Below are 26,589 nucleotides of genomic sequence, written 5' to 3'. Positions count from 1 at the left end.
AAGTGAGAGCCGCAGCACGGGGCCGCCATCTTACTGTCTCCCGGGAAGATGACCGGGAAGTCTGTCCGGGACGTGGAGCGGTACCAGGCCGTGCTGTCCGAGCTCCTGCTGAGGGAGGAGAACAAGTTCTGCGCGGACTGCCAGGCTAAAGGTACGTGACTATGCGGAGGTGTTGTGCGGCTGCAGGGCGCCCCCTGACGGGGTGTGTGCAGGTGGACGGCGGCCCGGCTGTCCGTGTACTGTGTGGCATGTAACACCCGGGCGCTGTACACATTGGGGTCACCGCTGACCGGGGGAGCAGCTGATTGGCTCCTGATATCTGAAGTTGCTTCTCCATCCTCCAATCAGAAGCCACTCGATCACTTCGCTCAGTGGCTCTCTGACCCAGTGACGGGGTTTGGCCGCTCCACCCTGGCGTCTGTAAACGCGTGGGGCACTTACTGCCCCCCATTACTGTCCCGGGTGATGAGATTTTAGAGTGGCGCTGTGCACTACAGCAGGACAGACGGCGCTCCATTAGTGCCACGTTTTTAAAACTCTTGTCTGAGAGACCCCATTGAAATCCGTGGCGGTCCGTAGAGCGGTTCAGATGCCCACTGAATGCTATAAGAACCGTCGGTGAGTGCGGCCTCAGATAGCGCCTCCTACTGTCTGTTAAAGCAGCTCGGAACGGTGTTTACACACAACAGCATTCTCCCCCCCCCCCCCCCCCCCCCCTCTATCGTTACAGCGGGGCAGGAAATGGGGTATAAAGCAATAAAATGCACTAAAATAGAGCAGAATGTGTCTGAAAATTGTGTTGCTGGAAACCTCATTACAACTTATGGGTGCGTCCACAGCGTGCAGCACGGAATCTGAAACTCCACGCTAAACAATGTAAGAAGCCGATGTGAGGGTGACGGGGGGCTGCCAGTAGAACTCTATACTTACCTACTCCTCCGCGTCAGTCTTCTTACCGCATTTTCTCCTCCCCGATCTTCTCCTGGCTCCTCCAGTCCCCTGGGTCAGGTCACCCCCAGCCGGCCGGATCCTCTTCCTCCTGTGACGTTACATACATTTCGGCAGTCTCCTTCCTGCAGGTCGGTGTACCTGGTCACCATTGACATAGCATTCACTGCTAGCGGGAAATGCTGAATCCTATGCTGGGCTATGGCCGTGACTGCGCATGCACGCTGTCTCACCGCGAGTGTTCATATACTATTGATGCAAAACGCTGAGCATGCACAGTCACAGCCATAGCCTGGGATAAGGTTCAGCATTTCCCGCTAGCAGTGAACGCTATGTCACTAGTGACCAGGTACACCGACCTGCAGGAAGGAGACTGCCGAAATGTATGTAACGTCACAGGAGGAAGAGGATCTGGCCGGCTGGGGGTGACCTGACCCAGGGAACTGAAGGAGCCAGGAGAAGATTGGAGAGGAGAAAATGCGGTAAGAAGACTGACGAGGGATAGGTAAGTATAGAATTTTTTTTTTTTTTTCTTCTAATGACAAAACCCCTTTTAGGAGAGATGATGCCCATCCCAACTCACTCTGACATGGAAACACCGTGTCAGCAGACAGACCGCCATCTATGACCCCATGTACCTTGGGCTGCAGGCTGTGCTGTAATGTTTCTACTCTATTCGGCTCCCTCGTTTCTACTCTTTGAAGACCTCCTATTGGAGCTCCTCCGCTAATGAAAACCTAACTCCCAGCCTGGTCAGGTCGTCGGGGCATGCTAGGAGGTGTGGTTGTGTTGGGGGACCACTGTGTATCAGAAGGTCCTACAGAGCTCTACAAATCCAAGGACCTCCTGGTCAGTAACCCAAGAAAGAACCTAGCAGCTGAGTACCTATTTGGGGGCTACAGAAGCTCTCTGGCTGTGTAGTCATTCTTCATTCTTGCCCTGATGAGTATTTTCCGATACTGTAGTCTTAGGTGCTTACCTGTAGGCCCAGTAGGTGACATTACCAGATGGCTCATTATTCTGGTGTTATGGCACCTTACAGCCCCGTGGCCTTGGGATGAGGCGGGTTGCTGGTCCCTGGACCGGAGCTTCTTCATTCCTACCTATCAGTGTAACACAATTCTGTAATTGTAGCAACAAGCCTCTAATCTGCCATTGGAGATTCTATTAAAGCTCCTTTTAGACACTTCCATACTATTAGTCCTATATGTTGGTCGGATGTGTATGATGACACACAAACTCTATTTCCCCATTGGGGTATGTTTACACATTCCAAATTCTGATATAGACTTTGGTGCAGATTTATTGTAGATTTCGCCCATCGATTTGGAGGAGTGCCACCCTCAGTGATCATTGACGTGATATGGCTTGCCCCCCGTGGTGTGGATGCAGCCCACCCATAACACTTGTGTAAGTGCTGGGTTGTGTGTCAGTATACTCTAACAATGTTCTGGCAGTGGTGATCCTTGGAGGGGGAGCAGAGCGTGGTGTACCGGCATGATCCCACCGGGGGAATGATACATGCAGTGAATCACTGTCAGGGTATGGGAAGAGAAGTCCTTCGTCATGTAATGACCTTCAGAAAGCCTTAGTGTTTACAGCTCAGTCATGTCGTCATTATGAGGGATGTAATTGGCTGTAACTCCGCAGTACGGGGCCGTGTGTGTTGACACTATACACAACGGAACCATTTACTGTCTATAGACTTTTCACAAGCTGCATTTCTTGTTTGCTGGGTGTCTTCACCTCTGTTGGTGATTTTAACACGTACTGGGCTGAAGATCCACTATCACATTGTTGTCATGAGAACATCCACTCGCTTGTGTAGCTTAATAGGTTAAAATCAATATATGCGGAAACCTCTTTAAAGCGGGTTATACCGTGTGTGACGGTAGGTACACTTTACATGCAGTCAGGCCGCATGAAGCGCAGCTTGGCCTTCTGAGAAATGGGAAGAGTGCACATTGAAATCTACAAGGGCTGTAGGGTAATGTCATGCCCCCCTCACGTCTGGATGGCTAAAACTGACACCTCAAAAAAGAAGTGGCTCGAAGCAGGTGTAAATGGCCACTAGCTTGTGCTTGTATGACAACTAGTAAAAGTGCTTTTTATTTACCTAAAAACGTCATTTGTACAGAAAATCACTCAAGTATGACCACTAGGTGTCTCCCTTCATCCTGACTTGCTGTCATATGTGTGGCTGGAGACAGGTGGATGGCAGAACAGGAAGTTGGGAAGGGGGAATGAGTCATCCTGCTCATTAAAGTGTATAGAGAGCAGAGTGAGGAGGTGGAGGAGAGGAAGACAGACTTGACACTACCTGCAGCTAATAAGTCACTACTGTTTTAGCTACTAAAACCACATCTTCATGGTTAAATACTGCTATAGTGTCCTCCATGATATGCCTGTGTGTGCTCTACAGACACTTGGAGACTATAATCTGCAGTCTTCTATGTACAGTATATAGAGCACAGCGCATCAGCTGCTCTCACCAGATCTGAGAGGATGGAGAATCACATATACACCCTTCAAAGGGAGAAAAATGCAGAATACAAGTCATGTAATGGCAACAAATAGTGTTACTTCTTATGTACACATGCAGGCATGTTATTGTGAAAAGTTAGGCATGCTGCGGTGATCAACGGGCACAACCCTGTCCCTTCTGGGATGCTGCTTCGTTTGCATACACAAGTACACTGTAGATATGTGATGTAAAGTACATGTGTAGCCATGGCCCATGAGCAGTGCTAGGCAAAATACTGGACACTTTGGATGCCAATTGGAATATTTCAGTCAAGCCATCAGTAAGAGCTTTGAGACATTGATACAAAAGAACCTAAAAAGTTAGTGTACCTCCTAGTTTTGGTCAACTTTTCAGAATAATCTGCCATCTGTGTACATGAGGAGTAGCACTATATGTTGCCATTATGTGACTAGTATATGGCGTCCCCTCTGCGGGCTGTATGTCGAATTGTCCGTTCTTGCTAAGCTAGGGGTTGGAGACTAGCTGCTAAGACCTCTCCCATGCACTGCACATAGAGGAATTGGATCTCCTCTCTAGATCTCTGCAGAAGCATGGAAGACATTATACAGCAGGAATGAGCATTCAAAAGTGAATTCAGCACCAGGGTGAGATAAAACAATTACTAGAAGCTGCAGCAGTCTTTGTGTATCTACATCTTTCCTCCCCTCTTCCTAGTGAGTAAGCAACTCACGTTTCATTTCCTGTTTGTGTCCCATTTCCATTCCCCCGCCCTCCTCCTTATAGGTTTTTCCACCTACCTGGTGGTTGTGCAATTTTTGAACATTTCAGAATAAACCACATGTTTGTTGTACAACCTGCTGCTTCTGGGAATGAGATACAGGAAGATCATGACTGCCTTGATGTCGTTGTGACATAATCAGGTCATCTTGTTTTAAATAGCCATATTCTACTTGTTGCCTCACCCACATTACAGGGGCAGTCATGTTGGCCTGTGGCAGCTTCTCATAGCCACCCACCAACACACCATATGTAACTAACAGACCGAATCTCTGCCTTCAGCAAGGAGCTCAGTGAGACGGCTGCTTGTCTGAGGGGTGTTTTTTAGAAAGTTAAACCCCAGCTCCCTAACGTGGGCTGCCGGGTTCCTATTAAAGGGGTTCTGACATGAATAATGTTTTTATGCTTTAACAGCCATTCTTCCCTGGTCTGCCTAATGGACACAGGGAACCCACGATTTAATGGCTGTTAAAGCATAAAAACTAATACCTTGTCTCCTGTTATTGACATCAGGGGGGTCATCTCCCAGCAGGCGCTGTTCTTCTGCTTCTTCCTCCACGAGCCGCGCCGCTCCGGGATCGCGCGCATGCACAGTGGAGAGGTGCCCTCTGACAGGAGTCAGGGCGGGCCGCGTCTCCACTGCGCACGCGCAGAATCTCAAAGTTCAGTCAGGACGGACGGGCCGCCCACAGCAAGCACTGCACTGCTTGTGACGTGCTTGCTGTGGGCGGCCCGTCCGTTCACCTCGGAAGACGGACGGAGCAGAGCAGGAAGCGGTCATTCAGACCGCTCCAGCTCTGCTTCTACAAGCCACAGAAGAAGATGCCGGCTGGAGGGGACATGTCTGGTGATCAGTCCTGGCCAGTCAAGGTGAGTAAAAAATTTTTGTGTGTGTCAGAACCCCTTTAATATGTACTGACTATCAGAATAGCCCCATACAATTCTGATGATCAGCATAGGGCAAGGATCTGCTGTGCATGCAATCCCCTTACCCCAAAAAAGTATTGTGTTTTTGTAGTTTAGCAAAAAAAAAAAAATTGAGATTAACCCCCATCGTTCCCCATGGCATTTTGTTACGTCTGGGGTATGTACGGATGGGGAGCTGCTCCCAATCCATTCACAGCAGGTGTCGGCTGTGATCAGCATGAATGCTGATCATGGCTGTTAACCCTTTAGGTGCACCGATCCGCGCTCAGGTATCCCGAACGGCCCCCCACTACGATTAAAACATGAGGTGCCCTTCGGTTACCATGGCAGCCTGGAGTCATCTGAAGCCTGTTAGAACACAGTATAATGTGATCAAATGATCAGGAGTTGCCACGGGGACTAAAAGAGGGAAAATAATTTGTTTTTTTTCTCTTTTAAATTTGAAAAAATCAAAGGTAATAAAAGTTTAAAAAACACCTTTTCCGTATTTACAATAAAAAGCAAAAACATTTTATTATCGCTGCATCTGCAAAAATCTGATTTATGAAAGTAATGAGTTATTTATCCCACACGGTCAATGTCATCAGAGGAAAAAATATACACAATGCCAGAATGGCACTTTTTTTGGCCACACTTTGTATTGTGGTACTTCACCTAGATGTACCTGCAGGATGTTCGAGTGTGTTTGAAGGGATGGAGCTTCTCTAGTCCCCGCAGTCATCTGTTTCTACCACAGGGAAGTTATGCTAGGCTAGAAGTGTCCCCTGTAGTGCTTGCACGGAGCTGCTCGTGGAATGGAAGATGATGCCTTATGTCCGTATCATCGAATATTACATATGAAGACGGGTTGTCTTTGAAACGGCCTAAACTGTAAGCCACAAAATTCCTGCAGGCTGCTATCTTAAGGCCCTTTAACACGCAACGATTATTGCTCAAAATTCGTTAAAACGACGGCTTTTGAGCGATAATCATTGCGTTCAAATGTTACCCTCGTGCACTTTTCGTTTGAACGATGATTTTTAGATCAGCATAAAAACCATCGTTCAGACTGCACGCTGGGAGCAGGAGATACCATTGTATTCTCTGTGCAGCTCATGGCTGAAAACAGCCCACTGGCTGTTATCTACACAGGAGCTAGAGATTACATTGTTTTCTCTTAGCAGCCCTTGACTGAACAAATGGAGCTAATAACAGAGCTCAGACCTCCTGCTGAGTTCCGCAACAGCTCTCTAAGGTTCATTTTGCATGCAAATAAAACTGCTAAAGTACTAATGGGCATTAGTGCCCATTAGTACTTTATGCAAAATGATCACTCAAAACTGTTATTCTCATCTTTTGAACGGATTTTGATCAATCATCTTTGCCTATAAATGGGGCTTTACCCTTCTCCGCTAATCTAGCATTGAGTGCCTTTGTTGACTTGGCAGTATGGTTGCTATAGATGTACAACATAGGACGTTATTTAGCATATCACTAACAATGTTAGAGTTTTGTATATTCTGTTAAAAACGGATCATGACGTTAACTTGACAAAATGACTCTTTTAAACCTGTTGGAAGCCCCGTTGAAAATCTGTGGATCTGTTAACCAATCCATTTTGAAAACAATAAATCAAATGGGTGTTAGCGGGATAGCCAGATGCGGTGTGACTAGTGTTACACGCCGTCTGTTGTCACCATGAACACGCTTATCTAATTGTAGGAAAGTCATGTGAAGTACAGCATGGGAAGCGGTGACCTACCTCTCCAGACTAATCCAGATTTGTCACCCTATGATAAGACTAGATGAACATACAGGATGTGCCTCAGGAATACGGACTCTTTCCTGACGGATTTCTTTGGAAATGTGATATGCCTGCTCATCACTTCTGCTGAAGGGGATGCTTTTCTTCCTGTTCCCTTCCTTCCCCTTGCTTTCTTAGTATCTCTCAGTGCTGTACTTGCAGAATGTCTTATTTCCTGTATGTAAGACAATGAACGCAGAGACAAGTAAGCCATAGGTCACGCGGGGAGAGGTCACATTACTCAGAACTGGCAGGAACAGGTGCATGAAACATGACTTTCTTTTTCCCTCATTGAATTTATTGAAGTTGACTTACTGGGTTCTTGTCTCTCACCAGGACCAAGATGGGCGTCTTGGAATATTGGGGTATTTGTGTGCATCCGCTGTGCAGGTGTCCACAGGAACCTTGGAGTTCACATCTCACGGGTGAAATCTGTCAATCTGGACCAGTGGACTCAAGAACAAATACAGGTATGTACAAATGGTTCTGGAGAATGTAATACCCTTCAATCCGCCATTAATGTATATATTAACCTATTTTTTTTTTTTTTAGTGTATGGAAGACATGGGAAACGGGAAAGCAAAACGTCTGTATGAAGCATTCTTGCCAGAAAGTTTTATCCGACCGCAGACAGACCAGTATCCTTTCAACCCGTGCAACTTATTGGGAAAACACTTTTTTTTTTTTTTTGTATTTTTTTTTCTTAGACTTTCTATATAATTTCCGGAATCCTTCAAATACTAAGCTGCCACAGTAGCCTGTTTTTGCAAGAAGAAATCGTAACGTTCCGATAGACTACTCATCAGTGAGTCAAATCCTACAAATATCGGACATCCCGGCGGGTGATTTTTATCTTTATGAACCTTTTTTTGGGGGAAAAAAAATTGTAGGAGTTTTTGTAAATTTGATGTTTGGATAACTACTCCTTTTTGAGTTAACCCTTTCCAATCCACTGTCTGACATCTTCCTACATTCTGATTGAAGCTTGTACAGCTCCAATGTCAGAAGGTGTCCGACAGGGTATTCTTACCGTCTATTGCCAGCCACTCCGCTGTTGGCGCCTCTCTGGCGCACACACACACTGGCTTTAGCCAGCAGATGGCACCGTTGTATAACAACAAAAAGAGAGAGCCTTTTAGGAAACCCTAAATCCAAAACTGGATTGGAAAGGGTTAATACCCTTTTCCTTGGCATTAAGTATGTTCGCCAATTCCTATTTCAATTTATCAATGGAAATATTCTTCAGCTTTTGTTTTCTTATGAAAGCCAGGGAATATGAACAACCCTCCCCAAATATGCGCAAAAGTAGAATCCAACTACTCTTTAATTGGTTTAATCCAGCTTCTCCTTTATTGATTGATTAACCCTTTCCAATCCACTGTTTGACGTCTGAAGACATTCTGATTGAAGGTTGTACAGCTCCGATGTCGGAAGACGTCCGGCAGGGTATTCTTACTGTATGTTACTGGCCGCTCAGTTGTCGGGGGCCTCTCCAACATGTCCCATTCCACAGTACTGGCTCTAGCCAGCAGATAGCGCCATTGTATAATGGCAGAAAGAGAAAGTCCCCTAGGAAATCCTGAATCTAAAATTGGATTGCAAAAGGTTAAACAGCCAGCAATAAAAACACGTTTCAGGGTGAATAGACTCTTCCATCGCTTTAGGCAATACAGTTAGGGACCAGAACTGAGTGTGGCACTAACCACTGGACTGTGATACTGAAAGAGCCAACACAGGAATGGTGGTCAGCGGGACAGAGAAGTGGAATGCATTCTTCTCCTCTGTCCTGCTGACCGCTGCTCCTTTAGTATCACAGCTTGGTGGTTAGGGCCACACTCTGCTCTGGAACCACCGGAGTCCATCCCTTGAGCGTTTCTTTCATTGAGCTAACCCATTGTTTCTCAGCTCCAGTCCTCAGGCACCCCAACAGGTCATGTTTTCAGGATATCCTGCAGTAGGAACATCTATGGCAATGTCTGAGGCACCGACAGTAATTACATCACGTGTGCCATACTGAGGAAATCCTGACCCGTCTGGGGCACTGAGGACTGGAATTGGGGAACACGGAGCTAATCTATAGACTTGTTCAGTTGAAATCTTTGTGTTTCCTTCACTTTATTTTTTTAACAGAGCAGTAGAAACATTTATCAGAGACAAATATGAAAAGAAGAAGTACATGGATCGCAGTGTAGACATCAATGCCTTTAGAGTGAGTATCTGGAGTTTTCATATATTTTCTTACTGCTTTGTTGGTGCAGAATACAATCAGGAGCTGTTGTTCTATTGCTTCATTGTATTCACTGCTGGTACAGAACATTAATTGGCCTTCTTTAACCCCTTAATGCTCTGAAAGCCCCAGGGCTGCCATTGCAGATTTGCCTATCAAGCTATGCCTGCCACTTTTGCCATACTTATAATTGAAAATCTAAGGCTCGGGTGGGCTGCTGGGGGGGGGGGGGGTGTGTGTAAGAGAGCGAGATCTTTCTCACTCTTCCTCCCGCCCCCCGCAGCCCACCCGAGCCTGCTGGATCACTAAGAGGTTACTCGAGAACAGCAATGTTCGCTCGAGTAACTGCCTTGCCGATTAGGCTCGCCCATATCTAATTTTGATGTATGCCTTGGAGCAGAATGTGTTTTTGATCTGAGGCTTTGACTTTTCAAACAGAAAGAGAGAGAAACTAAGTGGAAGAAATCTGAATCTGCACCTGAAATAAAATCGGAGCCTGTCATATTTGAGAAGGTTAAGTTGGTAAGTTACTTTGTATCGTGTGACCTATTATTAAATTGGTAATGAAAGTACATCCGCTATACTAAGGGTGGTCCAGGAAGAGGCATCAGCCCATTCAGAGAGAATCTAGTATGACGGCACAGTCTCATAGTCCTCATCTCACCCTGGTAGTCTTTCAATACAAAACCCTCTGTGAAAGGGCACACCTAGATTAACTAGTGGTCCCTTATTAGTTCCTGTCATTTTAAATGCTAAAAATGTCAACGGGGACTTAAAATTCTTTCTACATAGACCCGAAGTAGCAAAACAACAAACTTTTGCAATTGACTACTATGGCCAATTGCTGGTTGTTGTGGTGACATCACTATGAACAGAATGTCACTCTTAGCTAGTGATTGGTTTCATTGGTCACCTAATGTGTTATGATGACAGATGCCGGAGAGATGTAGTGGTGGAGGGCAGAACTACAGTTAGTAATGTACAATAAGTGGATTGCAAGGTTTGCAACTTAAAGACCACAAAGGTATCTGTATCCCAGAAAACCCCTATTAATTATTGCTCTGTTCAAGGTTTGGTGTCACTGAGGATGAGTAGCAAGTGGTGATTAAGAACAGGGCGAACTGATTTGAGTGTTTAAAATTCCCATTCTTCCCTAAGAATGGGTATGAAACAATAAGCTGTGTATGGCCAACAATTTTATTTTCTTGTTTTTGTATTGTAGCAGTTGTATGCAATGCGTTTCTGGTTTGATAACTCGGCAGTCTGGTTGGGCGCCGCGATTTTCGAGTGCTTCGCTGCTCGGGTGGGGGGTACTCGGGGGCGCTGTGGGCGGGGGGTTGCGGAGGGGAGTGGGGGGGAGAGGGAGAGAGAGAGGGCTCCCCCCTGTTCCCCGCTGCTGCCCCCGCTCCACCACGCCCCGCCATGCGGCTCCCCCGGGTGCTTTTCGCCCGGGTGGTGGTGTGCTCGGGGATCGCGGTGCTCGATTGCTGGGTCGGCCTTACCGAGTGCGTTCGCTCATCTCAAGCTTTATGTCCACAACTGATAGGAAATAGCCATTATGGCTACCCTATAAGTGGTTATGCATATATGAGATCTGAATAAATATGAAAACGTTAACAAGACATTTTTCATGTCTTGCCACAACTGGGTACATGATAGACCCACCTTTAAGAACAAAGTTATAATGGAAATATTCATCCAATGTTTATCAATATTGTGGACAGATATGCACATCTGTATGTATCGGAATCTCTATGCTTGTTTATAATGTACTTTATTTCCACTGTGAAAATTAATAAAATATTTGTTTATGATAACTCGGCAGTCTTCGTTCTGCACCTTTTCCTACCACTGCCCAGCTACATTGCTTTAGATAAAACTTTGCACATTTGCAGACATTTATCTACTGCATAGCATTGTTGCAGACTTTCGTATGGCATGTCTCAGCTATCTGTGTTAGGTAAATGACTTTGCACCTGTTTTGTTCCTCAGCCTCATAGGAAAGATGACAATCAACTCACTAAAGGCTCTCCACAAAAGCCAGCCGAGCCAGTCATGGACCTCCTTGGCCTTGGTGAGTTTTTGTCTGCTTTTAATATATTATAGGGGTCACTTGCATCGTTCTGTTACAGAAAACCACTATTCGTATGTCGTCTTTGGGTGTATGGATGTGATAGAGGGATCTCTGCTATAGAGTAGTGCCATGTTGCAAAGAACAAATGAAGAGGTTCTTGTCGCTTCTCACAGGAATTGACCTATCGTCATATAGAAAGGACTTGTTTGTCATGGTTTCTGGTGGCCGGTGTGATGGCTAATATTGTCTTATGTATAGTCACAAGAATTAGTTTTATTTCTTAATTACAAAGTGTTTTGTAATGATGAAAACATAGAAGAAAAATTCTAATTTACTGTGTATACGTAGCAAGCAGTTCTTGTCTATTATACTGAACTTGTAAAATCTCAAGTATCAGGAAAATGGCCTTCTGTTCCTGGTTGCATGATGCTTGGGTATTCTTATGCACAATAGTAGGCATATCAATTAACTGCATCTGCTAGGCTTTTGTAATTTTTTTTTCTTACTTTTTTATTCTCCTTAGATGCTCCAGTGGCTACTGTTGTTCCTAATGGAAAATCAAATACCAGCTTGGAAAAGGAGCTAGACCTTTTTGGTTCTGCTTGCTTGGCCGGATCAAAGACCAACCAGGTAAACTAAATCAACATAATGTATTGTCTAATATAGCTGGCTTACTGTTAATTGATTCGTGCTGGAAGGTTAAAACACAATGTAAAGCCAGAGTTTCTGTAATTTGATGTAATGGGCTGTACATGTAGTTATACCAAATCCATTAGCCCCTTTGCTTATGGCTGTAGGCCTCTCTTACACAGACGTTTTTTACAGCATTTAGTGGGGGGTTTTAACGCCCACTTAAAAATGTTGCACCGAGCCTCCATTCATTTTGATGTGTTGAAAATGATGCGTACTATGCCAGCGGGAAGTGGAAAAAATGGTGACGTCATCAGCTTGATTTGCCTGCATTCTTACTGCACATAATATGCAGTAAAAATGCAGGCAAAAGCTCACAAAATGGTGCGGTTTTTTTTATTTTTACAAACGGTTGTGTAAGGGTCCTCTCACACATGGACACGGCAAAGTGCCACAATTTTACTTTCATTTTTGGCCGCAGCTTCCTCATTGTTTTGGGTGATGAGGTGTGCTAAGTGGCCAAAGATGGAGCAGACAGCGCTTGAAAATCGCAGCTCTGGAAAGCGCCGTCCAGCACCGCGATCAAACATGTCTGAGGCCCCATTGATTTCAATGGCAACATTATACCGCTATTACAGCGGCATTTGAAACGCCGTGTAAATCTCTGTAAAAAGCACCCGTGTGAGAGAGGCCTGAGTGTGGCCTTACACATACTGTTTTCACCGTTGGTTATTTTAATGTTTTATAGCAGTATCTAAGCCTTTCTTTCTGGTTGTCATCCCAACAGCCTGTCAGCTCCATGCCTATAACTGGATCGGGGTCTGTCCCAGAGAATCTTAACTTGTTTCCAGAATCTAGTGGGAAAGCGGATGAAGGAACAAAAAAGCAACTTTCAAAGGACTCAATCCTCTCTCTGTATGGGTCTCAAACTCCTCAGATTCCAGCTCAAGGTCTGAGTTTGACAATTGATCCATTCATAATAATGTATTTCTAATCGCTGAGAATGCTCTCCAAGCTTGTACCAGAGTTTGAGATCGCTTATTGTCAAGAGAATTGGCACCCCACCTTCTGGATTGGGTTTGTGGGCCCATCAGTTGGACCTCGACCAATCAAACACACACACGGTGTTAGCAGTTCCATCTACCTTAACCCCTTACTGATGGCCGGTATGCCTTTTTACTGACCTCTCTAACGGGCTTTTAACCTGCACATATATCTTTTTAAGGCAGTGGCTTAGCTGACTGACAGCCAAGATCCTTCTCTAACTGCCAGTAGCAGAGAACCCGCAGATCCTGGCAGTTGAACCCCTAACATGCCACAATCAATAGCGACTACAGCATTTAGGCAGATGACGGGGCTCCCTTCTGTCTCCCATCGGCATCCCACCATGTGATTGCAAAGTAACAATAGGTTCCCACGGCAGCTGGAAGCCTGGCAAAGGCCTCCATGTCTGCCATGTAACTCTGCATATTAGGCCATGTCTCCATCAGTCTTGTAGGCTGCTGTCATAGGCTTGGTAGAATGCACTCATAGCAAACTATTGCAACTTCAAATTTCCCTTAGGGACAAAATAGCATAAAAAAACAAAACTTCAATTAAGTTTGATTTAAGATATTTAAAAACAAATCTAGTTTTTAAAAGTGTATTTCCCCCTGTCCGCCTCAAACTATTTTAATGGATAACATTTTTTTTTTAAAGCAGCAAATAATGGGTATTACCACATTCATAATGACCCAGACAGCTATAATATTTTAATTATCACAAATGCCTAACGCCGTAAAAGTAATTTTCAAAACTAATGCTAGAATTGCTATTTTTTTGTTTGTTTGCCTCCCAAATGACAGTCACATGTATCTCACAATGGTGCCAATAAAAATGAGCTTTCACAAAGCTCGATCACCAGAAAATGAACAATGTTATTAATCTTAGAATGCAACGATGCAGAATCAATTGTTTTTCCTTAAATACGTGTTTTTGTTTTGTGCAAAAGTAGTGTAAAAAAAAAAATCTACGTTATGGCTCTTGCAATGCAATGATCGCAATCAATTGGGCCTTAAAGCAAAAGATAGGCTTGTCACTAAGCGGTTAATATCTCAGATAGAAGAACCGCTATAATATTGAAGGATTTAGTTACTTAAAACTTGATCATATTTTTTAGATCACGTAGAAGATTTTAAATCCAGCATCGTACATACTCTGCAACATTCTTGTTCCCCTTCACTTACCTAGCCTTTTCTGTATTCCTTTTGCAGGGGCTCTTTTCATGGCACCAGCACAAATGCCATACCCAAGTGCTTACACTGGCTTTCCAGCAGTTCCTTCTCCTAGTGGTGTTATGGGTGGTATGATGGCATCACCATTGGGAATCATGACTCAACCAGCACACCCAGGTGTAGTTGCCCCTATGGGTGTTCCTGCTGGATATGTGGGTGGAATGCAGGCAGCTGTCATGGGTGTCCCAAATGGAATGATGGCGCAGCATGCAGGCTATTTAACAGGCATGGGTGCTGTGGCACAGCCGATGTATGGCATGCAACCAGGACAACAATTACAGTGGAATGTCGCTCAGGTAAAATATACTTAAGACGTATTCCATATAGACCTGTGTGATAAAATCTGTTGTGTGCCATCTTAGAAATAGTTTGTTTGCTCTTCCAGGTCCATACATCTAGATCATTAAAATCAATGTGCTTTTTTTTATTTTTTTTCTTCTTTTATAGGTGTCCCAACAAATGGCAGGGATGACCTTTTTTGGTGTAGGAGGCATGGCAGGATATGGACAGCCTACAGCTAACCAGGGACCTAACCAGACCCTCAGCTCACCAATGTGGAAATAAAAATCAGCAAACTCCCATCCTTTTGAACTCTTGCTCCCCCTCACTTCTCCAGCCAAGCTGGTCCTTCTCTGGTGGTAAATGACCATCTACATTCACCTACGTCTTTCTAAACTTCACTCTACTTATATTCCTGTCAGCCTTTCCCATAACTTTACCGGGGCACACAGGCCCTTTAAAACTACCGCTGCCAGTATATTTTAGTGTAGAATGATGAGCATTTCTAAGAAGTGTCTACAGACACACTCCTAAAAGAGCTTACACACGTAATGTGAAGATCCACACAAGGATATGGTGCGTTCAGATGGCAAGAAACGGGTGCATTCACCAGTTAGGTTCCAGTTATGTGTGCTGCTACCAGCTGAATACAAATGGGCATGTAGCTGGAGACCTGGGTCACAATTCTACACCAGCAAGCCCTTTCAGGTCTGCAGATTAGTCTGTATCTCAACTCTCCCTAATCAGCAACTGGAATTGGATGGCATCTATATCGTGTGTGTGTGTTTTGTTTTTTTCTTATGCAGTGAATTATAGGAAGGTGCTGGGAGAGCTTCTTTGTGTGGAGACGCATGTATTTGTAAACTAGTAGGAAAAAAGTTTATTCCTTTCTTTAGATATAACTTTTCATATTTTGCTATGAGAGGGTTTCTATGAAAGTGGACTAATAGAAGCAGATGAATACAAATGAATATAAAATTAAAGCGACTCTCTGGTATGTTTAGAAATTTCATTACATATGCAAATTGTTTATTTAATATATTTTGGTTCTCACCTGTTCAATATTACTGCCATAGTATATCCCCTCCATGTACGTAGCATGGCCGCCAGACTCCTAAGTGTACATCGGTAGTCTGAGTCGCTCCCACTGCTCTCCGATAAACCAGCACTGGTGACGTCAGGGTGTCTCCTACTACTGATGCACATTGAGATTATTGGGGTCGTGTTGCATACATAAAGGGGGGACTTGGAATAGGGACAGTCCATGGCAGCAACACTGAAGAGGACCAGGTATGTTCTGTATGTATAGTGAAATTTTTACTATGAGCTGAAGGGTAGCTTCAACTTCATTAAAAACCTAATTCTAGCATTCTCTAAAATATTCATACTCATATGCAATGGAAAATCCTTATTAAAACCCAACACTGAAGTGACACGTAAGGCCAATTTACACAGGTGTATCTCCCATCTGTCTGCCGTTTACTTCATCGACCAATCAGGCTCTTCACACGGTGGTGGTTTGTTTTCTTCCCACATGGACCAATGGTCTATATTAAAAAATACAAAGCACCATGTCCTTTCTGGGTGCATATCATGGACCAGAATTACACACGCAGTGTTCACTGGGTGCTGGTATCAGACAGCACATGGATGGGGTGTCCGTGTTCTGTCCAATGCGAGTCCTTCGTTCTTCTGGCTAGATGGAATCCACCGCCTCCATTCTCCAGATTGTTAATCAAACTCCGTTGTTTCCATTGGCAACTTTATTCTCTACTCCTTAGTCGTCTTACAAAGACCAGGTTAGATGGGCACGACGCCTGTAGTGATGTACTGACAATTAGTAGTCACACACAAAGGGTTTTATTCATGTATTCACAAAAGTAAGACCTATAAATGCAGTCACAATGGCCAAAACTCTGGTGTTGGCATCACCACACCTGACACAAGTTTCACTTATAACTTCTTCTCAATTTCCTTTTAGCATCCTTTTAAACACAAGGAACACCACCTCCTCTTATAATCGCTCAGCTTTATAATTAAGCCTAGTTATACAGAATAAAAAGCTAATCACTTAAGCTCCTTTGCTTTTTTTTTTTTTTTTAAATAAAGATATGTAAAAAGTTATTTTACTTGTACAGATGGCTGCATATTGAGACTCCTATTCATAAACACCACTAGGTCTCCTAACTATTTACTCCTGGTAACACAACCACTCATTCATAAAACCTTTTTTCCATTGCATAAATTCAAATGACAATCCGCGCCACCATATAGTAATCAATGAGATTGACTCACCTGGTGCATAGCGGGGTTCCTATGCAGCGCTAGGAACAACCCGCTTGCACCTGTAGTCCAAGTATACCCGTAGTAAATGAAGAAACTTCAGAAATCCTTCAATGAAGGAGAGCCGCTGGAATGAAGGATCCCAGAGAGAGGCACTTCTCTCAATGGGTTAAATACATAGATTTTCAAAATAACAAAAAGTTTCTTTCCGCGCTCGTCCTGTGGATCTTCTTGTGTGGAATAAAAAAATCAAATAAACTGTCACGGAGGACAGTTTTTTATAATAGTATATTAATTCCCAAAATACAAAATAAAAAAAGTTGCATGCAAGAAACAACTTGCTGTAGTAGATGGACAACGCGTTTCGGCGTTCTCAGACGCCTTTCTCAAGTGTACCAATACATTAAAAATACATCTTTTAAATAGTCGGTCTTACCTTTTGAAGGTGGGAGTTACAGGTGCTCGGCATGCGCTCTCGTGGCGTGTCGCTCCGGCGCAATGTATGAGCGTCATGGCTCTGTAGTGAAAAGGTGTATTAGCGCAAGTGTGCGCTACTATTGAACGTAAAATCCGTAATGTGGAACGGTAAATGCGTATCTGTGCAAACCTGCACTAGTCAATTACATAGCATGGGAAACTGCAGGGCTCCCAATATACTATTATAAAAAACTGTCCTCCGTGACCGTTTATTTGATTTTTTTTTTTTTTTTTTTTTTTTTTTTTTTTTATTCCACAGGACGAGCGCGGAAAGAAACTTTTTTCCATTGCATGTGAGAAACGTGAGACATTGTTACCGACTTAGAATATAGGAGTTGAGCTGCTTCTGACTGCCGCTGCAGCTTCCACAAATACACTTCTTAGTAAAATATTGTTACGTCTCACCTCAGAGAGATCCATTAACTAGATGTTATGACGTTGGTTAAAACTGGATTGGTTTCATTTCACTTATTTTGTGTGTCAAATCTAGTTTCTAAAGTTTGCTTCTGTTACATTACATATCCAGCCTGGAATACTTGTTTTACCTGCTTCTGATCTTCCTTAGGGTACCTTCACACAGAGCATCAGGACTTCAGACTATAAGAATCGCCTGGGAACCATTTGGCTCCTAGGCTGAAAAATTAAGGAGCCAAACAAAATGTTTAGTCTCCAGATTTTAAGAATGTATAAACTTGAGGAGTTACAAGAGTGCCGTTAACCCCTGTGGTAATAGGACTAATTGCTAGGCTATACCTGCAAAGTGCAGCCCAACAATTATTGGGAAAATGCATGTGCTAGCGGCAGCCATTAGAGCACAAGTAAGAGCACCATTACTGCTCGATGTGCCCCACATCCTCCCGCAGTATCACTGCATCCAGCCTCCCTCCTTATAATAACATTGAAATGTTCCATAGTAATGACAGACGAACTAGAGGCCACATCACTCCTCTTCCTCCCTTCCTGCTCCCTGTTTATAGACAAGTGGCTTGCCTCCAGCCCTGAACCATTAGCATGTGTCTGATTTCCCCCTGCTCACCCCAACCCCCCCAGTAAGTACCTTTTGAAAGGTGATGCTGGCAGCATAGCTCAGATGTTAGTTCATCACTCACAGCGGCGCTGAGGAGAAAACCAGAAGCCTGGAAGTACTGCAGATATTTCAATTTCTGGTAGGAAGCGTCAGTGGGTGGGCCATAGTTTAACATCTATCACATTACAGCTGTGTACTAGGAGCTGCAGCAGGGCTAGTTGCACATGGTGACAAGATTTGCAGACTTTTAGGCGCATTAGTAACCATTTTAATCACCATCCAGAGCTCCTCGGTGTATCTGCTCTGGGCTCTCTGCAGTGGAAGACCCGCTGCAAGTACCCTGCAAATCCGCAATGCAGATGGTGCAGATTTTTGTTGCATTTCAAGGGTAGACATCCGCAGCAGAAATAGGCATGCTATGCATTTAGAATTCAGGATGTGCTGTGGAAACTTTTTGCTCCAGGTGATGGAAATCTCCACGGCATTTATGGTCTGTGTGAAGGCAGCCTTGGGTTGTAATATTATAAGGACATACACAAGCTTACGCCACTTTTATAGCTACCCCAATTGTGTAATATTTCCTAAAATGATTTTAACTATTCTGCTGCTGAGTGTAACTGTAGTATGTATGTTCAGTCTGGGGACTTTTAACCATTTTCTCTGTCATGTTGGTGTGCAATGTACAAGAATGAATTATATTATGGCAGGGAAAGGTTAAAACGGGAGTTTATAAATCTCATAGTAGAGATAATTGGCATATACATGCCTCGTACCTCTAGGCATTTATAGTGTATCCATTAGTGCATGGGCCGTATTTTATTAGATTATCTAAACACTTGATCCATGACATCTATAGCTCATGCATTATTGGTATACTTATATTAATGTTTTATAATGTTTTCTCAGTAATGTTCTAAAGGAATTTGGTGGTGGTCATATCCATTCCTTTGGGAAGCTTCCAGTAGCTAACCTTATTTGTATTTGCATATTACTCGCCATACTTTTTATTGATGTGTTGACATGGTCATAGTTACGGAGAGAAAGGTCTGCCTTAAGAGTATTCGCACATGATGGATTGGCCTGCTTAGGAAGACTGTACGTCAGCGTGCGAGAAAGCCACTTCTCATTTGGTTGGGAGGGTCATCTTTAAATATGTATACATACTTATCGTGAGAGACTACCTTTTTTGATCACACTGATTCAGTCTTCTCCATATTCAGAACCGTTTATGGCCATATGCACTGAGTTCTTGTTTTTTGGGGTTTTTTTCAACTTTTACATAATTTTTATATACTTTAGTGTTATGTAATTCATTCAAATCTTCCGAGAATACGTTCTGCCATGCACTAGCATAGACTTCATTTTATTCCTTCTTATGATGGAATTAGAGGCAGGTTTTTCCTGTTCTCTGCAAATCAATGCACTTTAGTAGTGCTGATACACTTTTCAGCACCCCGTTTAACTAAAAGGGGGTGAGCATGGGCGGGCTTTATATTTTGCTTTAGAGATCTTCATAGTAGATATGCACAACGTCAGTGAACTTGACTAGTGTGCATACATGCATGCGTTTGCTGACTGGTACACAAGTCTGAACTTTTTCTGTATCTAATGCTCAATGAAGAGTAGTAGTACAAAGTTCAAAAGTTGGCAATAGTGGACAGTCTATCATATGTCACCATACTATATTATCCCATTGAGGGCAAGTCCACTCACCTATTAGCGAAACCGGCAATATTGTGCAATTTGGCTAATATGAGTGCTCAAAAAATATACCAGACACAGTTTGCTTCGAATGTATTCGTGACAGCAGGCATATGCCCATGCTATGCTGCCCTTACATAGGGCAACATGGTATGGTGACAAATTTGCTTTAAGAAATGTGAAAACTGCTATTAATGACTTCTACGTTTGAGTCACTGCTTAGTGCATTAGGCAAGTGGGGAAAATAATTATTACACGACCTTCACATGTGCACTTTTTCAGGTTTTCCTTTTTTTTTTTTTTTTGCCTAAAACATGTGGATATGAAAATTGGACCAAAAATGTGTGAATCCTGACTCAAAGTGAATGTGTTGTCAGAGGATGACCAATTGTATTTTTCAATTTTCCACATTGCTATGTAGTTTTAAAAAGAGAAAAAATTCTTAAGTCCTGCAGTTTTCATACTGACCACTAAGACTGGTCTGAAGCTTCTGTTCTGTAGAGAGAACTTCATATCCATCGCATCACCAGATTACAGTGAAAGGTAATGGTTTTCTATAGATAACACAAGATCCGCTAGGTCAGAGAACATGCCTGGAGCAGAATAAATGTAGCAAGAATGGATGCACCCCTCTAAATCTTTTATTACCCAATCTTACTGCCATACAACTCATTGACTTCTATTGCTAGGAAGTAATAGAAAGTAGGAGGCCGCTTCTGGTGGTGTCAAATCCCAGTCTTTTTATTCCATAAGAGCAGATGTGACGTTTAGGCTCAGGTTTGAGAGAGGCTATGTTCCGATGAAAAACTGCATCTCCATTTATGGGATGAAAACCCTGGGATCTGATGCCACATCTGGGAAGTTGCCTTTTACTTTCTGTGGTGTTTTTTGCATTAGAAGTCAATAAGTCGCTTCTGGTCAGTAACCCATTAAGGTGCTGAACAGCAAGTGTCAGTCTACTAGTGGGCTTAGAGGCCAGACTGAAAACTCTATGATATTGGGATATCTTTTACATTGTGACATTTGAAAATTAAAAAATAAATCCAAAAGTCTTATTTTTTTTTTCTTTTAATATAAAAAGCTGATGTAAGCAATAGGTCATACTCTGATGACACCTTCCCATCGTGAATGACTCCCAAATTATTAAATCAGGGGGGAATTTCCAGTATTTTGCAAATTTCCTTTTTAATAGATGTGCAGCACAAAGAAGCCACTCCTATTCCTACACCTCTACTCAATTTTGAAAAGTAAGTCTATGGCCGCCTGATAAATTTGCCCCATAATGAACATTTAGCATCCTTGATTGTCTATGTGGGTTATTGAATATACAGCTGTTTCTAGTTTTTACTGAACCCTTATGTGCAGAGCTGGTCTGCTTGTACTAAACTAGCAGTGAATGTAACTGTGGCTAGATATCTCACAGGTTGGTATAAGCCATTACATGGCCCAAGTGTCCCTGGAACACAACTGCCTCTGTCCTTGTTCTGTATTTTGTTCTTAGACCATATAGTGCATACATGTAACTTTCCTTTTTTTCCCAAGCAGACTACAAAACTCCTGTGATATTAGGATAGACCGATACTGTTTGCATGATGGTTTCCCAGGAAAAGCAGGGTTTTTAGCATGTCAGGCCTCTAGATGATTACAGTTTTTGTAGTATATTGTTTGCTAATAAGCTGAACCAAATTCCTTCAAACATAAGGACTTCATTTACCATATGTGCTGGGAAATAAATACATATTATGAATGTGAAATATTTGCACTTTCTGTAGCTTTAACATATGTTTATATTATTTTGCTAACCTGTGTTTGTGTTTTTGTTTTTTTTTTTGTCTAAGTTGTCAGTTCTCTTCTGGCAATGAAAAAGTTAAAGGACAGTTTAATTTAACCTATTTTACAAGAAGCATTTAAGTTATAAACACATCTAATGCAGATAATCTTACAGGTATATAGACTATTTTTGTTCTGTCAGTGTCTGAATTTACACTTTACAAATGTTTCTATAATATTTTTTTTGTAACAATGATTGTAAAGAAATAATGGGTTTTGTGTATTTTGATTCTTGTTCATTTGAAGGTGGATATCATATACAGAGGCAGCTACACATCTGTGTATATGTACATTCCGGATTAAAGATATTCATTAAACATTGAAAAGGCAGTTGGCCGTGATTGTTTTTTTTTTTCCAAAGTTCGTTCATTCATTATTAAGGGGCATTCCCATTTTGGTAAACCATGGTTGAGATGGAATTACCTGTCTATGCTGTGGCTGGGATTATAGAAATAACCAAGCTGGCTGTTCTATACGGTTTCCTTAACTCCCACAGAAGTGAATGTGGGTCGCTGAAACAGTCCACCTCTGGCTGCAACATACAGATGTGTATTCCCATATCAGACCGGACTGCCTGAGATGAGAATACCCCTTTAAGTGTCTTGGTAAAAGACTTGTGTTTTATATAAGCAGAGAGCGAATGTAGCTAGCCATACATGGGACTACCAAGTCTCAGTCTGAAAGGCATTTCAGTGTGCTGTGCAATTTCATCATGGCAGTGTTAACCCTTTCCAATACAATTTGTATCCTGGTTTTCCTAGGGGGGGCTTACTCTTTTTCTGCTGTTATACAACGGCGCTATATGCTGGCTAAAGCCAGTACTGCATGAGGTGACACGTGGGATGTGCTCCGACAGCAGAGAGGCTGGCAATATACAGTAAGAGAACCCCCGACGGACGTCTTCCAACATCGAAGCCTTAAATCGTAATGTCTTCAGAGGTCAGACCAGTGGATTGGAAAGGGTTATGTGTAGAGCGAGAGGTCTTCCATGGAACACTTTTTCTGATGCGTAAGTGTTGGTATTATAAGAGGTATCCAACCTATGTATTACTTCTAGATCTATTCTGCTCAGGCAAGCATTGTGCTAAAAACTATAATTTTCACCTCCAACACTTATATAACTTTTTTTTTTTTTTTGCTTTTTGTTTTTTTCCTTGGCCTAAGCTGCGTAGGCCATGATGGGTCAAAACACGCAAAAACATTTCATTTTTATTCAAAAGGAAAAATATCAGCAGAACCTGCTCATCAATAACGAACTGGTAGGAGTCTACTGCTCAGGACCTGTGCTGATTAGCTGTTTGAAGAATCCACACGTTCCCATTCATATAAATGGGAATTATGCCTGCAGTACCTTTTTCTGGGCAGCCGCAGAGTATACAAAGCTGTTTGACACACATCAGCTCCTTCCAGCAGTGCGACGGACCCTCATGTAACTACTGATGACTTATCCTGTAACTAGGCCTTGACTAATTTAAAGCTGGAAAAGCCTTTTTATTCTGACAGGACTTTAAGGTGAGGTAGTGACAATCCTGCTTGCTCTGTCCCCACAGGCTGATTGACAGGTTTCCCTGCACATTTATGTGCACAGAGGTTGTCAGTCACTGAATCGCTGTGGGCAGTGTACTTGGGACTCCCACTGCCTCATCTCAGTCGGGATTTACTTTGCTTTTTACTCATTCTACTCAAAATCGTATAAACCTACAGTATAAGAGAGCTCTGCTTCTCTCTCACCATCCTATGTGGCTCTGAGACAGGAAAGCATAAATTATCTGACTGGTCTACACCTACTTGTGTATAGGGAGATATTTGTCAATCAGGCATGGAGAAGCCAGAGGGAAGCTGCCTCGTCGACACTTCTCATGTCTAGTTTCTGTTTTAAAACTACAGTAGGCCTGCTTTGGGGTTTTATTTTTTTTCTTTAAATGCTATGTGTCTCAGAGTAAAACTTAGTTCCTTTTAATGAGAGGGGAGCCTGTTAGTATTTCATGCTACCTTCATCCCCACAGAGATTTAAGCTTCAGAGCATGGGAGGTCTGTAGAAACTGTTTGGATAAGAATACAAGGAGAGAACAACAGAAAGGACACAATTGTAGACATTTACTGGACAAGCAGAAAATATGGATGAACTCTTTCTACATCAGATAGCCAAGCTCTCCAAAAAGCATGACATAGTGATTGTGGGAGATGTTATCTATCCAGACGTTTGTTGGGAATTTCTCTCAGGTAAAAGTAATGGATCCAACAAATTCTTATCCGCTCTTGCTGACAACTTTATCTTCCAAAAGGTAGAAGAGAAAACAGGGGGATCTGCTATCTTGGACCTAAATTCTTATCAACAGGGAGGAAATGGTTGAGGAAGTAAGGGTGCCTGGGACCTTAGGAGGCAGTGATCATGCTATCCTTGAATTTTGGATCAAAAGGGGAGGAAGATCTGAGAAAACGCAGACCTCAAGGTTGAATTTCAGAAAGGCAGATTTTCATAAACTCAGAAAGAGGGTAGGAAGAATCCAATGGCTGGATGTTCTTACGGACAGAAATGTCCAAGAAGGTTGGGAAATATTGTGAAATGAGATTTTCAAAGCCCAATCGTTTACAATCCCTAAAAGAAGGTTAGAAGGGGAAGCATTTAAAGAAACCAGGATGGATGAATGCAGAACCTACACACGTTAAATAGGAAGAAAAATGTTAAATGGAAAGAGGGGGAATATCTAAAGAAGAATATAATGCTGTCTGCAGAAACTGTAGGACAAGTGTCAGAAAAACTAAAGCTAATAATGAATTGAGGCTTGCAACAGAGGCCAAAAGCAATAAAAAACGATTTTGGGGGTATGTCAAAAATGCTATTGGATGCTTACAAGATGAAAATGGTGAATTGGTTAAGAATGATGTTGAGAAGGCCGAACTTTTAAATTCTTATTTTGTATATGTTTTCTCTCAGAAAGTAGATGTAACATCAATTGATCTTCCCTGTGCTATTGAGGGAATAAAAGAATGCAGGCTATCTGTAAGCAGAGAGATGGTGAGGGAACACTTCGCTAACTTAAATGAATTCAAGTCTCAAGGTCCAGATGAATTACATCCTAGGATGCTAAAAGAAACAGCGGAGGTAATTGCTGAACCACTCGCCATAATTTTTGAAAATTCCTGGAGAACAGGAGAAGTCCCAGAGATTGGAAAAGGACAAATGTCCCTATCTTCAAAAAAGGGAAGAAGGTGGATCCAGGAAACTAGAGGCCTGTGAGCCTGACTTCTATACCGCGAAAGATCTTTGAACAAATTATTAAACAGCATGTATGCAACTACTTGGATGAAAAGGGAGTAATTAACCAGAGGCAACATGGGTTTGTAACAAGTCATGCCACACTAATCTAATTTCCTTCTATGATCGTATCACTGACTGGGTTGATCAGGGAAATGCGGTGGATGTAGTTTATCTTGACTTTAGTTAAGCATTTGACAAACTATCTCATACTATACTTATTGAAAAAATGACCACATATGGGATTGACAAGGCAACTGTTAAGTGGATTCATAACTGGCTGAGTGATCGTACTCAGAGTGGTCATAAATGGCTGCACATCCAAGTGGAATAATGTGTCAAGTGGGGTACCACAGGGCTCTGTTCTAGGCCCAGTGTTGTTCAACATTTTTATAAATGATCTGGAGAAGGGAAACTGATCAAATTTGATGATGACACAAAGCTAGGAGGGATAGCTAACACTAGGGAAGAGAGAGAGTATTCAAAAAGATCTAGAAAAGCTTGCACAGTGGGCAGAGACTAACAGAATGGTATTTAACGAGGAGAAATACAAAGTCCTACATCTGGGCAAGAAAAATGAAAAAGCACATACAGAAAGGAAGGAATTGAGCTAAGCAGCACATGTTAAAAAGACTTGGGTATACTAATAGATCATAGACTGAACATGAGTCAACAATGTGATGCAGCAGCCAAAAAGGCAAACACAATTCTGGGATGTATTAAGCATAGAGTCTAGATCACGTGAGGTGATTATCCCCCTCTACTCTTCCTTAGTCAGATCTCATCTGAAATACTGTGTCCAGTTCTGGGCACCCCACTTTAAAAAAACATAGACAAACTGGAGCAAGTTCGGAGAAGTTACCAAGATGGTGAGTGGTCTGCAAATCATGTCTTATGCAGAACGGTTAAAGGATCTGGAAATGTTTAGCTTGCAAAAAAAGAAGGCTGAGAGGAGACTCAATAGCAGTCTACAAATATCTGAAGGGCTATCACAGTGCAGAGGGATCAGCCCTATTCTCATTTGCACAAGGAAAGACTAGAAGCAATGTGAGGAAACAAAGGGCGGAGATAAAGATTAGATAATAGAAAAAACTTTCTGACAGGGTGATCAATGAGTGGAACAGGTTACCACGGGAGGTGGTGAGTTCTCCTTCAATGGCAGTGTTCAAACAAAGGCTGGACAAATAACTGTCTGGGATGATTTAGTGATCCTGCACTGAGCAGGGGGTTGGACCCGATGACCCTGGAGGTCCCTTCCAACTCTACCATTTTATGATTCTATGGTAAGAACTGAAAGATGGATGCAGCACTGTGGCCTCCTTAACCTGTTAAGTACCACCCACAGTAAATATATGGCAGGCGGTATATGAGCGAGCTTGAGGGCTTGTTCACAGCATAGTTTGCACTAGTCCTGAGAAAAAGTTAAAAACAAAATGGACCAATCACAATCATTATAACCATGAATTATGCAAGCAGAAACGGTGATTGCACAGATTCAAAACACTGCAAATTCAATAAATATAAATGAGATCATTTTTATAATTCAGTCCAAAGAATTTTTTTTTACTTTGGGAATTTTTAAGCTATCAGAAGAATTTATTTTTTGGCA

At 42.6% G+C, this 26,589-nt stretch overlaps 1 protein-coding gene across 1 annotated transcript; it reads left to right on the top strand.

The window, feature by feature from the left end:
* Positions 1–22,051, top strand: SMAP2 (small ArfGAP2). Its single transcript, XM_066575052.1, has 10 exons — positions 1–151; positions 7,257–7,390; positions 7,473–7,558; positions 9,051–9,129; positions 9,586–9,669; positions 11,140–11,221; positions 11,745–11,851; positions 12,639–12,801; positions 14,104–14,420; positions 14,572–22,051. The coding sequence occupies exons 1-10, from the start codon at positions 49–51 to the stop codon at positions 14,686–14,688; spliced, it is 1,272 nt and encodes a 423-aa protein (XP_066431149.1). The 5' UTR covers positions 1–48; the 3' UTR covers positions 14,689–22,051.
* Positions 22,052–26,589: the final 4,538 nt, after the last annotated feature.

This window comes from Eleutherodactylus coqui, chromosome 1 (genome assembly GCF_035609145.1).
Source record: "Eleutherodactylus coqui strain aEleCoq1 chromosome 1, aEleCoq1.hap1, whole genome shotgun sequence".
Classification (NCBI taxonomy): Eukaryota; Metazoa; Chordata; class Amphibia; order Anura; family Eleutherodactylidae; genus Eleutherodactylus; species Eleutherodactylus coqui.
This window is presented reverse-complemented; position numbering and strand designations above follow the sequence as displayed.

Coding starts and splice junctions, on each gene's coding strand:
- SMAP2 (XM_066575052.1), top strand. CDS start 49: ATGACCGGGAAGTCTGTCCGGGACGTGGAGCGGTACCAGGCCGTGCTG. Junction 7,391..7,472: donor GGACTCAAGAACAAATACAG/GTATGTACAAAT, acceptor TTTTTTTTTTAG/TGTATGGAAGACATGGGAAA. Junction 9,670..11,139: donor TATTTGAGAAGGTTAAGTTG/GTAAGTTACTTT, acceptor TTTGTTCCTCAG/CCTCATAGGAAAGATGACAA.